At 39.4% G+C, this 14,988-nt stretch overlaps 1 protein-coding gene across 4 annotated transcripts in view; it reads left to right on the top strand.

Annotated features, from left to right (window-relative positions):
* dock8 (dedicator of cytokinesis 8) overlaps positions 1-14,988 on the top strand; it is a 58,883-nt gene that overhangs the window by 23,028 nt on the left and 20,867 nt on the right. For all 4 annotated transcript variants that reach the window (XM_008418357.2, XM_008418358.2, XM_008418359.2 and 1 more), the window contains 22 exons: positions 593-659; positions 4,290-4,439; positions 4,663-4,743; positions 4,916-5,081; positions 5,770-5,906; positions 6,180-6,273; positions 6,660-6,822; positions 7,382-7,499; positions 7,599-7,669; positions 8,119-8,263; positions 8,367-8,468; positions 8,773-8,868; positions 9,011-9,245; positions 9,398-9,562; positions 9,660-9,838; positions 10,275-10,367; positions 10,852-10,947; positions 11,975-12,124; positions 12,399-12,512; positions 12,636-12,791; positions 13,555-13,688; positions 14,550-14,713. In XM_008418357.2, the coding sequence (XP_008416579.1) occupies positions 593-659; positions 4,290-4,439; positions 4,663-4,743; positions 4,916-5,081; positions 5,770-5,906; positions 6,180-6,273; positions 6,660-6,822; positions 7,382-7,499; positions 7,599-7,669; positions 8,119-8,263; positions 8,367-8,468; positions 8,773-8,868; positions 9,011-9,245; positions 9,398-9,562; positions 9,660-9,838; positions 10,275-10,367; positions 10,852-10,947; positions 11,975-12,124; positions 12,399-12,512; positions 12,636-12,791; positions 13,555-13,688; positions 14,550-14,713 (2,876 nt within the window). The remainder of the gene's footprint in view (positions 1-592; positions 660-4,289; positions 4,440-4,662; positions 4,744-4,915; positions 5,082-5,769; positions 5,907-6,179; positions 6,274-6,659; positions 6,823-7,381; positions 7,500-7,598; positions 7,670-8,118; positions 8,264-8,366; positions 8,469-8,772; positions 8,869-9,010; positions 9,246-9,397; positions 9,563-9,659; positions 9,839-10,274; positions 10,368-10,851; positions 10,948-11,974; positions 12,125-12,398; positions 12,513-12,635; positions 12,792-13,554; positions 13,689-14,549; positions 14,714-14,988) is intronic.

The following is a 14,988-nucleotide window of genomic DNA, read 5'->3' as shown; positions in this document are numbered from 1 at the left end:
TGGACAGAGAGCCAGCAGTTGCTTGTTTTAAAGTGAAAATCTTCAAGCACCCTATAATGTATGAAAATAAACTTTTCTGTTTTATGTAGCAAATAAGACACTGATGGATTTAACATCTGATTGTTATGAGTCCAAGTAGATTAATAAAAAGGAATTCATTGACAGACAAAGCAATACATCAGGGTGGAGGACTGCTCTGTGGAGGGGTTCCTCCCTGAAAAGTCTGTATTCCTCTCTTTACTTGCTGAATTTTTCTCTGTCTTACACACACGCACACACACACACAGAGACCACTCACATTTTTTCTGCCTTACACTTTTCATAATGCCTGTCCCTGTGCAGCCCATACAGCTGCCAAATGTCTGGGTTAATTTCTCAAATTGCAGTGGTTTGGCATCATACTATCTGACCCCCTTTTTTTTTTGATCCCTCAGTTCAGCATGTCATCATTTAGCATTGGGACAATTGGTTCTTTCCTGTCACGACTGCCGTTTACAGGAAGAAAATATATTCTGAGCTCAACTGTAAAAACAAAGTTCCACTCATTGCCCATACTTAATTTGCATATGTCCTCTTCTTCCCTCACTTTAAGGTTTGAAATTGACATCGAGCCCATTTTTGCCACCATGGCCTTATATGACCTGAAAGAGAAAAAAAAGGTAAGGAAACTCGTTATTTTTGCAGAATAGCTACTCGTATTAGGGAGTACTAGTCTGCCGGGTGTGTCCCAGTGTTCTCATGTCTACATATACACAATGGTATTTCCCCACATTAATTCTAATACTAAAAATGGTAAATGGACTGAACTTATGTAGTGATAGTCATTCAGCTATATCCTTCAAATCTTTGTAACGATGTAGGACTTGGGAGGAGGTCTCACTTCTCCATCCAGTTTGACTCAGTTTGAGCTACTTTTGTACGACAGAATGGGGGGGGGGGTGAAAGTTCAAGTCTCTAGAAGAGCGAAACTGATAAAGATATCCTGAATGATCTGCAGTAAACGTGGTTCTACAAAGTACTGACTCAAGGTAGTGAATGCAAATGTGTGCCAAAAATTTCAGGGTTTTTATTTGAAAGTTTTTTCCAAAACCATTAATCCTTCCCCCTGAACTTCACAGTTATGCACTGCACTGCATTGCATTGGTCTCTCACATAAACTCCCTCTTGTACTGTAAAGTGGAAAATGCCAAACCAGAGCAGTTTGTCTTGTGAGAGTTAGATTTGTTTTTTCTTTTAGGATATTTTTCATCTTTGTTGATTTGAACAAAGATGAAATCACTTGGCCTAATAACACTGGTTTTCACACAGTCTCTTGAAATTTGCATAGGGAAATACCACAAAGCAAACCTTTTAACATCTGAAGTCAGTTTTTCTGCATGAATATGTATTGAAAACAGAAGTAAACACCAACTCCATGTATTACCTGAGCATGCTTTATGTAATGTTCTGTAGATAAACTGAATGCTCAACACGACATGTAGGAAAAAATATATAAGCTGTTGCTTATAAAAAGAAAACCATATTGTATGGCAATTGGCAGCCATGAATTGCTTCCAGTGATTTGAACAGAGGTAATATGACCAAGTAAATCTTTAGCTTTAAAATGAATAACTACTTCTAAATGAATAGCTCAAGAGATGTCTGGATTTACTTGAGTGAATATTTTTTGGGAGGGAAAGGAATGGAAAAATTATGAGCATATTGACCTCTAAAATGAGACTTTTCTATTGACCTTCTGCCGTTCTGCTCTAATGGTTTTTTGTGCTGCTCTGCAAGATTAACAGCATTACGATACTCCAGCGGGTAGAAGAGAAGAACTGAAAATTACCACCACAGAAAGAGATTTATTGGCGTATATTTCCAGATGATACACCAAATAAAAGCTTATTATTGCCCACCTCCTGGCAAAGATTAGTAAAAAGCCTGAGAACAAGTTTATGTTTTATTGCTGTTGTATGCAGGAATTGTATTTAGAATTGTATGTCAAAGAACATTTGGGGAAGAAAACGAAACCCACTGCGTTACGGGTTCCACACCGTACTTAACTGTAGCTACATACTCATCATTCAAATTTCTAAGTATTTGTTTCTGAAAAGTTTAAACTTGGCCTCATCGAACCAAAGTGAACAATTACATTTAAAAATACAGCAGTGTTTAGCAGACACAGCCTGTTTGTTTGTGGTGTAGGACATAGCGGGCTCTTTCCTGGTAGGTCTCTCAAATAATCGGTTGGCAGGTCGACAGCTGGTATGTAGACTAAGTGACACTCTGATTGACTTTAGGAAATGAAAGTATTAAATAAAAACTGGAAAGAGAAAATTTATGGGTCCCAACAAATGTGACAATACCCTCTCACCTTAAATAAATTATATTGAAAGTTGGTTTTCAAAATGATGGTTAAAAAAAAAAAAATTTTCTTTCTAGGCTTTTTAAATTCATCTTCACTAGGAGCGCCAACAAAGCACATTAAGTTAAAATCATGATTTTAAGTAACGTGAAGTTGCAATTCTGATAGTGTATCTTTGTGGCGGTGAAACGACTTCCTGTCTATTACTATGAGTAAAAACAGAGGCTGACTGTTGAAAAGTCATGAAGCATGTCTACATCTGCATGTTGAGGAAACTGTCGCTCTTGTTTTGTCAGAGGTGATTACAGCTGAAACTACAAACCGATCACTTTTGACCTACTTATCTTTAAAATCTTCACCTTTTTTCCCCCTCTATACATTTCTGAAGCTCTCCTCGGTGTGCTTGTTCAGCCTGTTTTTCTCTGTTTTCAGTGTTGTGGTTAAAAATAGGTTGTTGCTTGTGTTGTGTTTTTTCATGCACCTCTCAGGCTGTTTTACGTTTGTGAAATCTGCAGCAGATGTTCATAAAATTCCACTTAATACTCTGGGTTATTAAAAAATGTCCTTCTTAGAGCGCAGAGGCAGGCTTTGGCCCAACAAGCGGCCTACTTAGGATTTCAAATGCGCAGATGTAAAACAGAAGTTTTACATTAGGCATGGAAGCAAATGAGCTTGTTTTTACAGCAAGAAAGAAATTGTTTACAAGTATTTCCTATTATGAATGATGACCTTTGTTATTTTGTAATAAAGTTTATTACCAAGATATATCATTCCTTAAGAACATTCCTCTGTAGTTTGCAGTATAAGATCAGACTCATGTAGTTTATGCATAGAAAATTAGCCGGCATGCTAGATATTTATKTATTTATTTTTCTCCAGCAGCAGTTTTCACAAAGATTTGTTTTGATTGAAGCGGTTAGAAGAGGAGCGTGCTACGCAGATGCTAATTCAAAAGCACCAGATGTTCTCCGTCTGACAATGCAAAGCTTGTTGGTGCAAGGCGGACGCATCACTCTGTGATCAGAAACGATGTCATGTTGAAGGGGGGTTATTGCATTCCATGCGTCTCATTTCATCACAGTTTAATAGTGATTTGCAATAATGATTGCAAAAATATTCTCTCTGAATATTAACACAGTGGACACTGGGCCTTTGTTCAACGCTTAGCGAGTGAGTGATCCATGTCTAACTGTAGAAGTCGGCTGGCTCATATTGGCAAAAGATGAATAGTTTTTTTTTTTAATGTTTCAGAAGTAAAGTAAGAAAAGTATAGCATGCAACTTATTCATTACCTTTAGTCTGATAACCTGAAACAAAATACAGGTCAACTAATTACCTACAGAAGTCCATCTAATTGTTGAGTTTGCATGTTTTCTATTGGTTTCTCTCCTGCCATTCACGCAATGTCGGCTGAAGATGGAGCAGCTCTGCTGGTGATCCTGCATATATAAATGGATGGATGTCTTGCAAGAAGGCGTATTTGCCATGTAGAGGAAAAAAACCCAAAACATTTGCAGTAAAACCAGTCAATATGGTATGAGGTGTTTTTGTGATGGATAAAACAGATTAGACAAAAAGACTGCGGCAAAACACTTATCTAAGCATGGAACCCGCTCAAAGTTGATCTTGATGATTTCCAGCTACCAAACACGGTGGGTTTGGTTTGTTTGAGTGTGTGCTGCTCTGGTCAGTGCAGCAGAGGTATGTGCAGTATTATGGACAGAGGTTAAAAGCCCTGCAGTGAATAGGATCACATGACACGCTGCAGATCCGGTCAGAGCAGAACATTTTCTTTCTGCCTGCAGGCTGTAATTAAAAAAGGGAGGAGAGAAACTGCTGAGTCAGCAATGCTTTTTAATCAATTTATTGAGTCTGCTGCTTGTCTAACATACTATTCTTCTCTTTAAAAAAAAATCTGTGTTGCTTTCATTTTATCATCCAGATATCTGAGAACTTCTACTGTGATCTCAACTCGGAGCAGTTTAGAAACTTCCTGAAACCTCACACTCCACATGTGGATCACTCCACCCTGGCCAGATCTGCCATCTTCTCTGTCACTTACCCATCCCCTGATATATACCTGGTCATCAAGGTAAGAATAAAAAAACAAACGATGTCCTTTAACAGTCGTGTGGAAAACGGCAGAGGTTCCTGGTTTTAAAGAAACCCTGTAGTTGAAATCTAAAATATACTGCGCTCCCTGCAATTCATTGCATTGTGAACCTTTGCCAGCAAGATATAGATTTTTTTTTACGGGGGGGCTTAAATGTTGCAAGCTTCTCTGATTACTTGTGTACTTCCTGTCTGTGTTTCAGATTGAGAAGGTCCTCCAGCAAGGAGAGATTAGTGACTGTGCTGACCCCTATTTAACAATGCGGGAGAGTGACTCTACGAAGGTAAAGTAGCAGAGCAGTCTGTTTGTTGTGTCACCAGACTCACTTCACAGAAATAAGCTGGCCTGTTTCGTTCTTCTCCTAGTAAAACCAATGATTCTTGTGGGTTTATTGTTTAACTCTTAAAATTAAAAGTAAAGATTTGTGACTTTCTTTTGTTCTTTCTTTCTTTCAGAACAGAGACAAACTTGAGAAACTGAAGAGCCAGGCAGAGGCTTTCTGCCAGAGGCTGGGCCGCTATCGCATGCCTTTTGCTTGGGCGACAGTTAACATCATGGAGGTCATCTCTCAAACTGCTGCCTCGGACCGCGATGTCACAGATTCTGACAGCGTGAAAGGAGGTGTGTACGAGTTTGTTGATGGTTTTTCCATCACATTTTGGAGATTTACCAGAAGATCCAGAGTGCATTTTATTCTAAATGAGTGCAAAGTATTCTTGGGCACAACTTCTTAGTGCTTCCTACACAGTATATTCACATAATTTCACATAAGAGACACACTTTTAAAATGAGGATTTTAAATGAGCATGGATGTCCTGTCAGGTCCTTCCTATCGACTGTAGCAGTATATTGCTGAAATTAAAAAACAGGAGAATGGACTAGTGGGAAGAAATGTCAGACCAAAAATATTTCTGAAAGTCATGTCTTAAAAAAAGATTAAAAAAACAAACTGCGAAGACCAGCACAGGGACTGGTGAGATGTGAGAAATAGTGCAAAGACAAGATGGAAAGGGAATGGCAGTGATCTGGAAACAAAATCAATTGTCTATTAAACTGTCTAGTGCTTTAGACCCTTTTCTAAATGAGTACGTCTGGATATTCATAAGTGATGTCGTGATTTCTCAACAAATCATCTCTCGCATGTCAACTTTTCAGCTAATTGCACTTACCCGTTCTCTGGCAGTATTGAAAAGTGTTTCCACATATTGTAAAAAAAAAAAACAACATTGTTTCTTTCAAAAATCTGTCATAATACATTCATTTTACCTGAGTTAATATTTATTCAATCTTCTTTTTTTCTTTCCTGAAGGTAAATCCAGCAGCATGGACCGGAAAGCTCAGCTCCCTAGGAGGAACTCCGAGCGTTTCACTAGCATGGAGGAAGCTTGTTATAACGTTCACACTTTCAAACCTGCAACCATCACCATCCCTACGATTTTCAAACAGGTTAGACAGCCAAACACAGAAATCAGACTTTTTTTTCCTTCCTTTTAAAGCTAAACTTGACAAGATAGATGTCACAAAGACACGAGGGCGTGTACCAGCTTGCCCCTGTGGCCTATTATGAAAAGAAAAACTCTAGCTCTAACTCAAGCTCTTTTTAATGTTTCTGCTTTGTAGTTGCACCTTTTGTATATTTATTTTTAGACCTTTTAATTTTTGCCATTTATGTAAATTTATAAAAACAAAAAACTGACATTACTTGTGTTTATGTTTCAGGAAGGGGATCGTCTAAGTGATGAGGATTTATTGAAATTCTTAGCTGATATTAAGAAATCTTCAACTCCACAAAGAAGGATCAAGACAATACCAGGTTTTTCCTCATTGCTTTTAACTATTTGATATGTTTACTGAATCTCATGCAGCAGCTTTTACTTATTTTTTTCACAGAGAGTAAAGAGGAATAATGCAGCTAACGGTTCTCCTCAACAGTTCTCCAATTTTATGCCACTCACACTGGCATCAAACTGATTAAGGTTTTTTCTAAAGTAGAGGTATTGATCTGATATCATTCATGGCCAGAAAGTGCATTTCACTGAAGGAGTGTTTTTTCCTCTCTCTCTCTCTCTCTCTCTCTCTCTCTCTCTCTCTCTCTCTCTCTCTCTCTCTCTCTCTCTCTAATTATTGGGTGTCTGTTTCTTGGCTGATGCAGTATTTAATGTGCCGTATAAGCAAACTTTAAATGATCGTGTCTTCCAGGTTGCATTAAATTGGACATGTCTCCCATCCACGACACGCCGCAGGCCTGCCTGTCCACCGAACTCATCCCTCTCATACCCGTGGCTGAGAAAAACATCCGTTCGATCAAAGAGGTGTTGGAGTTTCCCTCCAGTGAAGTTTACGTCCCTCACAACATTTACAGGCGGGTTTGACATCTGTCATAATTGTATACAACAGATCTTGTTGGAAGTACAACAAAATTCAAAGGCTACATCAAAGTCCTGTTTGGTTCTCCTATCTGCTAAAAGTAAAAGAATAAAAAAAAGTGCTGTTTTGTTAACGTGTTTTGCTCTGCTGAGGCAGTGAAGACTCCAATAGCATTTTAGAGAAGAGAGACTTTTGCCCTTTCTTGATTGCTGTCTCCCAGTACAAGGCACAATAGGTTAGCATGGTCTCCATGGAGGACCGGCAGAAGGTTATCAGCAGCTTCTGGTCGATGTTTTCCTTCTTGAGCAATCTCAGGAAGTGCAAATATTGCGTTGCCTTCTTAATAACAGCTGTGATGTTAGCAAACCATGAGAGGCCTGGAGAGATTTTCATCAACTTACCACCAGATAGCTAAAGATATATTTGCCACAGGAGCGCCATCTAGTGATTTGTTTTGTAATTGCTTTTTTTTCGCTTGCATATTTCTTTGGATTTTTTCTTTTCTTATGTTATAACCAGGAAGTCTCATCCTCATTTCCTCCGTTTCTCTGTAGGAACCTGCTCTTTGTCTACCCTCAGAGACTAAACTTTGTCAACAGGCTCACGTCAGCAAGAAATATCACCATCAAAATCCAATTTATGAGTGGAGAGGACCCCAGTTGTGTTCTGCCTGTGAGTTTAGCTGTTTAAAAATCATTAAACACGTTGAAAGTTGACATTGTGAAATGCATTCATGTTTTTATTCATTTTTATGTTCCTTTTTATCTTTAGGTTATTTATGGGAAATCCAGCGGCCCCGAGTTGTTACAAGAAGTTTACACGCCTGTTACATACCATAACAAGCAAGTACACATTACTGCATATAACCCCGATTCCTTGAATGTCGGGCTTTGTTGTGATAAGTAAAAAAAATATACATGCAAGTATGAGTGAATAAATAAAAAAATTATTAAAACTTGAAATTTGGGAGATTTGTTACTGTAGTTTATCGGCGCGTTTGTTTTGAAATATTTAGTCCTTAAAGCATATTCATTTCTCAGTTGTTTATTTTGTAACATCTTCCCCTTTTAGTGATTCCCTGCTTCTATTTTTTCATTGTTTGACAATATTCATTATTCTATTACATTTCAAAGGACTTCAGTCTCTGTCCTCACTTCGTCCTACTTTCTTTTAATACTTCTTATTTGATAAATCTTTTTTATCATGCAGGTGTTTATGGATTTCTCCTCTCTTACCTCCAGTCTCATCTTCTTTTCTTTTGTGCTTTCCCTTGTTTTATTGTCTTTCTCAGGTCTCCAGACTTCTACGAGGAGGTGAAGCTTTCCCTTCCAGCCCGTGTGACGGAGAGGCATCACTTGCTGTTCACTTTCTACCACATCAGCTGCCAACAGAAACAGAACCAGAGCGGCAACTGCGAGACCCTCATTGGATACTCTGTGAGACTTAGCTTTTCTCTGATAACGCTCCTCGCTTCAGTCTTGAAGTCGTCAGTCTTTGACTATGCTGATCTAATGAATTTGGTGTTTGCCTTTGGTGCAGTGGTTGCCCATCCTGAATTGCGACCGGCTGCAGACGGGGCAGTTTTGTCTGCCCATCGTTCTGGAGCGACTTCCTGTCAACTACTCCCTACACACTCCAGAGGTACAGTTAAATATGTGAACTGCAAATGTAGTCATACCACTTGAACTTTTTCATATTTTGTAAATCTTGGTGGAATTTATCATAATAAAGCTGGCAAAGATGCATCATTTCAGGCACTAACACATTTACTTTCAAGTTTATTGATTTCCAACACATAACAGAATAAATGAGGTTAAATATCAATTTAAAGGTGTCTCTAATTACATTTTTTTGGGTGGATATGATGCATATCTCTCTAAAGATTGCAGATTAAAAATGTTTTTGCAGACTGAAATAAAAAATTATTCTGCCTTGTTCCTTGTAGAAACTTCCACCCCAGGCCCCTCCGGTCAAGTGGATGGAGAGCCACAAAGGGCTTTTCAACCTTGAGGTCCAAGCTGTGTCATCTGTTCACCCTCAAGTAAATGCAAATTTAAAAGTTTTATTTGTTTCACAGACCAGACAGATCATCTTCAATTACAACCTGTTTTTGCTTTCTAACACGCCTTTCTCCATCCTTTTATTATGGCTTCTCTGAAACGATCATCCCTTTACTGCACCAGGACAATCACTTGGAGCGTTTCTTCACCCTGTGTCATGCGCTGGAAGGTGGAACTACATTCCCCGTGCGGATCAAGGATGAGAAGATTCCCGAGAACAAACTGGAGCACGAGCTGAAGCTCAGCATCATATCTCTGCCCTCCTCTAATTTAGAGCCTCTGGTGCTCTTCCTCCACCGAGTACTGGATAAACTTTTCACCCTCATCATGCAGCCCATGGTCATAGCTGGCCAAACTGGTGAGATGCCACTTGAAATAAGATGTTTCTCATATTTTAGACAAAATTGTTTCATCTTTCTACTTATATTTTCTGATTTTACACTTCTAACCATATCTATGTGCGTATTTGTGCACATGTCCCCCCTTTTTTTCTTTTTTTTTTTTTTTTAGCCAATCTGGCCCAGATAGCCTTTGAATCGGTGGTGTCTATTGTCAACAGCCTTCATAACAGCCAGGAACTATTCAGGGACCAGCTGGGAAGAAATATCCTTTTAGCAACCTACCTTTACTGGGTCTTTCGTCTTCCTGATCCCCCCCGAGACTCGCAGAATGCCGGTAATGTCCTCATCATTTCAGTCACTGAAGTGTATTTACTGCCAAAATCTCCAGATTTGTGATTTCTATGGGGTTTTTTGGGGGACCTTGCCCTCAGGTCCAGCAGGTTCAGCTCCATCGTCAGACAGCCGTTACATGACCATAGGCCCGGCAACGGCCGCCAGAGTCGGTAGCATGCTCCTCCAGTCCCGGATCCGCAGCAGTAGCAACCCCGACATCCCTGCTCAGCAAGCTTCTGATGAAGATGCAGAGATCAAAGACATTCTCTCTGCAAAGGTAATGATTAATTTGACCAAACCAGATGGTATTTGAAGTGCTAAATGTTGGCTTCAGAAGCGTATCAAGCCCGCACATCATTATCTGGCCATTTTTGCTTACACAGCAACACTAGTTTATCTAAACTTTTAACTCAGAAGAAAAATGGTAAATAACACTCACATTGTGACATTAATATTCTTGGTAATCCCTGACGTAAAACAGCACCGGTTCAGACTGATTTAATGTGAAACAGGTGGATAACAAAAAAAAAATAATTACGTATATTTTACAAAGTGAATGTAAATATCTGGTTCTGTCTGTAAACCCCCCAACTTTTCCATTTAAACAGAATTTACTCTTCAGCCCCTCTGTGTGTTAGGTATTGTAATAGGCCACCACTTAGCCAGTCTAATGAAAACATCCATCATAGTTTGATGGAACATTTTGTCTGCAGGGCCTCAACTACCCGGGCAGCCGCGTGTCCACCTATGTGGAAACCAGCAACTACCAGAACTCTGCAGGAAGCACAAGGCCGTCCAACAGAAAGGTACCTACTGAAAAGAACCGAAAGGCTGCAATGCATAAAATCTAGATGTGATAAACATGTTCATTTCTTATATAGTCGGTTTGTTGTTTGGAAAATTAGCAGAAGAGAGAATTGTTTTGGGGGAAAATAGAATAAGGATAGGATACCATAAAGAGAGTTCAGCTACTGGTCATCTGAGGACTCATTTCTTCTTGCTGTACGTTACTATTATCAATAACTAGGTGGTAATTAAAATATGACTGCACTCTTTATGTTGGACAAGAGGACTTACTCTTTTAGGAAATGACAGATTTAAGTTATAATCTGTACACATACACATACAGGAAAAACAAAACAAACACATGCAGTCTGGAAAATTCACCATCCATTATCCTCCATTAGCCACAAGGTGGGAGTGTAACATTGAGGACATTGTGTTTGGTCAGAGTTCAGTCAACACTGTGGATACACTATTTTTCACTACGTTTCATTTTCTCTATTACAGCAATTTCACGAGGAGCTGGCTCTGCAGATGGTCGTCAGCACTGGCGTCTGCAGAGAAAACGCTTACAAATATGCCTGGTTCTTCTTTGAGCTGTTGGTCAGTGTCACATTTTTTAGATTTTTTACGACTCCGTGTTTGAGTTTAATAAACAAGGCAAAAAGTTAAATAAACGTACGACTTTAAATATTGGTAATAAATGGGGTAAAAAATCCGAAGGATTCAAATTAAATATTGGCATCGCTATTGATACCGACAGTTGCCTTTTGGACGTGTTTGCTGTCCACATGGGATTGCACAGCCTGGGAGGGGGGGAGGACATGGAGCAAAGGAAAAAGGAAAATAAATATCTTTTGTGTAGAATAGAGTTTTGTATTGCTCATACACATGCCCAACAAATTCTAATGGCAAAGAGAAGAAAATGCTCCTATACACCACAGGTGGCTAGTAACATTAAAATTGGTGTAAAACATGCAGGTTAAAATTCAAAACCTAACTATTGTTTGTTTTAAGGAGTCTACAATGTTCTCTAGCTCAAAATGTTTAATGTTTTGACCTAAACTTAAGTATTTTATTTGTAAGAAATTCTTAAAGCAAGATTTAAGATTTGTCAACCCTTTTTGTAAAAAAAAACCAAAACAAAACAAAAAACACCAAAGATAATTTTTCAAACTTGAGCTGTATTTTCTATTGCTGACTACACATGCTATAGAAGTAAGTGTATAAGTGAAACCACAAATACATTTACATGTATTGTTAAAATCTGTGTATTATTTAATATCCTATTTATATTATATTATGTATAATTGTACATAATATAAATAGGGCAACATTTTTGCTGGATTTGCCTCTGATAACAGGAGAGTTTAAAGACTCTTCTTTCTAAAATTTTAAATGCCTTCAGTGTATATTTTTCATCAAAATTAAGGTGTTTCTACTCCCCAAAATTAAGACAATTCTAACATTTAACAATATGTATCTGAAAATCTCCATGGTGTCAACCAATTTCCGTATACTGACTGTGTGGTTGCTGCATGTGTTTTGATTTTTTTCTTTTTCTTTTCCCCCCTCCATGTTTCCCTGATGTGTGATTCCTGTTTGTTTCCTGTGTGGCTTGTGTAAACAGGTGAAAAGCATGGCTCAGCATGTGTCTCAGCTCGACAGGTACACTGTCCCCCGAAGGAGCCGCTTCTCCGACAGATTCAAAGATGACGTCACCACCATCGTCTCTGTGGTCACAGCAGAGATTTGCACAATCCTCGTCAAACAACAAAAGGTGACAAAATATAAAGACGTTTCATCAGCTGAAGCAGAGTTCCCTCAACTCGAGTCCCAAAACTGTTTAATAGAGGATCCCCTCCACACGTTCTGATCTCTTGAGCTGGGCTGTTTGAGTGTTCATCTTCTCTGTGTCCTCCAAACCACAGGGAGCTGGAAGTGCTAATTAAATTTGTCTCTGTGGTAACAAAAGCTTGGCCTGCTCAGCTAGATGCTTGTCGAGATCCGGTCAGTGCAGCTCACTGATTGCTGTTTGTTGACTGTTGTTTCAGGAGGTAGAGCAAGCAGAGAAAATCAACATCAGTCTGGCCTTCTTCCTCTACGACCTGCTGTCCCTCATGGACCGAGGGTTTGTTTTCCAGCTTGTGAGAAACTACTGCAACCAGGTGAAGTCGAACTCGGACGCAAGCGGAAGCATCGTTTTAGATTTAATGTATACAATTTTGTATAAAATAACATGCCTTGAAGATGATATTGACCATTTCTCTTCTTTTTTTTTCCACTTGTAGATGTCCGCCAAGAGTGTTTCAATGCCAACTTTGATCAGCATGCGCCTGGAGTTCCTACGAATCCTCTGCAGCCATGAGCACTACCTCAACCTGAGCCTCTTCTTCAGCAGCCCGGCTTCTGCGCCCGCCTCTCCCTGTCCGTCCATTTCTTCGCAGGTGTGCCCCACTCGAGTGGAAGATTTCGAATTTGTATCTAAGGCCATTGAATTTAGGGCAGTTTTAAAGCAAAGCATGTATCTCTGCATAACACATTGTGGCTGTAAATGCAATGTAACAAAGTTGCAGACTACCGTATTTTCCGCACTATGAGGCGCACCTAAAAACCTTCAATTTCCTCAAAAGCCGACAGTGCGCCTTATAATCCAGTGCGCCTTATTTATGGACCAATATTGAGCCACAACAGGTCTAGCAACTACGGTAAGCAGCCGCTGACATCATTTTCCCCCGTAGAAGAAGTGTGCGGTGCATGCTGGGATGGTTGTCAGAACGCTGGTTTGTTAATAAAGTTTGATAATACATTTAAAGCCAGGGGAGGGGGGGTTTAGGGGTGGGGGAAGAAAGACAGAGGCTGCGGCGGCAGCGTGTCCGTTGGTCTGTGTTACCCAGAAAGCAGTTGGGCACAATATCGCAACACCGTGAGAGAAACAATGACTGGGGCAGACTACTATATAAAGTACTCGGGGACCTCTTCTTTACAAATGTGGATGTGTAATAATAGATCTAAGGCAACCCAAACTGTATCGTCTATTCTATGCGCCTTATAATGTGGTGCGCCTTATATATGAAAAAAGTTTTAAGATAGGCCATTCATTGAAGGTGTGCCTTATAATCCGGTGCACCTTATAGTGTGGACAATACGGTACTTTATCTGACTGTTTCCCTTTCATTTCATTGTTTTTTGTTTTTTTGTCCCATTCAGAGTTCTGGCTCCTACCAGGAACAGCAGAGGATCTTGGCATTGTTTGATCTGTCTCAGGAATTCAAGCAACAGCATTACCTCACCGGTTTGCTCTTAACGGAACTTAGCGCAGCACTTGACATGGAGTCAGAAGGGTAGGGAGGAACTCTGTCAAATAGTTTCCAATTGTTTTTATGCTACTTTCAGATTTTTTTTAATGTTTTTTATTCAAAAGCTGCATTCTGTATCTTCATCAAATGAGGAAATGTTTCACTTTTTGTCACAGTAAAACAAAAAGAAAACCCTGGATTTTAAATGATAGTCCAGTACTGGGTAGTGCATACTGATGACCAAATGAAATGCCAATCTTTTTTCCTATAACTCGGTGTGGCAGAAAAACTAACATGAGAAACTCCTTAAAGACCCCATTCCCAGGACGAAACATGGTGGTGGCATCATTATGGTGTGGGGAATTCTTGGAGAAAAGCTACTAGATGTTGCAAAACGCTTCCAGCAGGACAGTGATCCTAAATACAAACAGAGCTACAGTTGAACGGTTTAGTTAACGCATATTGTATTGAGTGGCCCAGTCAAAGTCAAGACTTCACTTTAGTCGAGAATTTGTGGATAAACTTGAGACTGAGTGTTTACTCTTTTCTCTTCTGGCTGAGCTTGAGCTGTTTTTGCAGAAATAATTCTGAAAAATGTTCTACTGACTAGATGTGTAAATCTGGTTCAGATGCATCGCAAATTACTTTTAGCCATGATTGTTGCAATGGATAATTTTACCAGAATGCTGATTACAAATTCATGCCACACTTTTCAGATTTTTGTCCGCAAAAAGTTGTAAACCACCACTATCTTTTGAAATTGTTTGTGAAGGTCTATCATAAAATATGCTTTTTGTGTTTGTGAGAAATGTGAGGAAATGTGAACAACAGTCAAGTTGATGGACTTTTTGCAAGGAGTGGATTCAGTCATACTGATTGACCTTGTTTCTTTCCTCTTTTTTGCAGGGGAAAGGTTCAAAGGAAGGCGATCAATGCAATTTACAGCTTGCTGTGTTCCCATGATCTGGATGATCGTTGTGTTGAAACTGATGTCAGAGCCAAGGTGTCTGCTCTCTACCTCCCCCTGGTGGGGATTATTATAGAGTCGACCAACTACCTGGATTTCACAGGTATGTGGAAAAGTATCACATCATGAATTGATGACAGTTTTTTTTTTTCAGTATTTGGGATAAAAAACGGTAAAATGCTCAAAGTGTTGGTGATGAAGATACTGCAGAAGCTGTCATTAATGAGGTTTAACAAGGTGAAAGGTTAATGCAGAAAATAACTTTATTTTTCAAAATGCCTGCATCCATCTTTCTTCACACTGACATAAATGTGTTGATGCCGGACTCTATTGTCTGCCTTATGTCTACTTAAGACACGGCAGTGCTGAACTTACAGC

The sequence above is a fragment of the Poecilia reticulata genome, linkage group LG9 (genome assembly GCF_000633615.1).
Source record: "Poecilia reticulata strain Guanapo linkage group LG9, Guppy_female_1.0+MT, whole genome shotgun sequence".
In the NCBI taxonomy this organism is placed as follows: domain Eukaryota; kingdom Metazoa; phylum Chordata; class Actinopteri; order Cyprinodontiformes; family Poeciliidae; genus Poecilia; species Poecilia reticulata.
The sequence above is the reverse complement of the archived record's forward strand: the minus strand, read 5'-3'. Positions and strand labels throughout refer to the sequence as shown.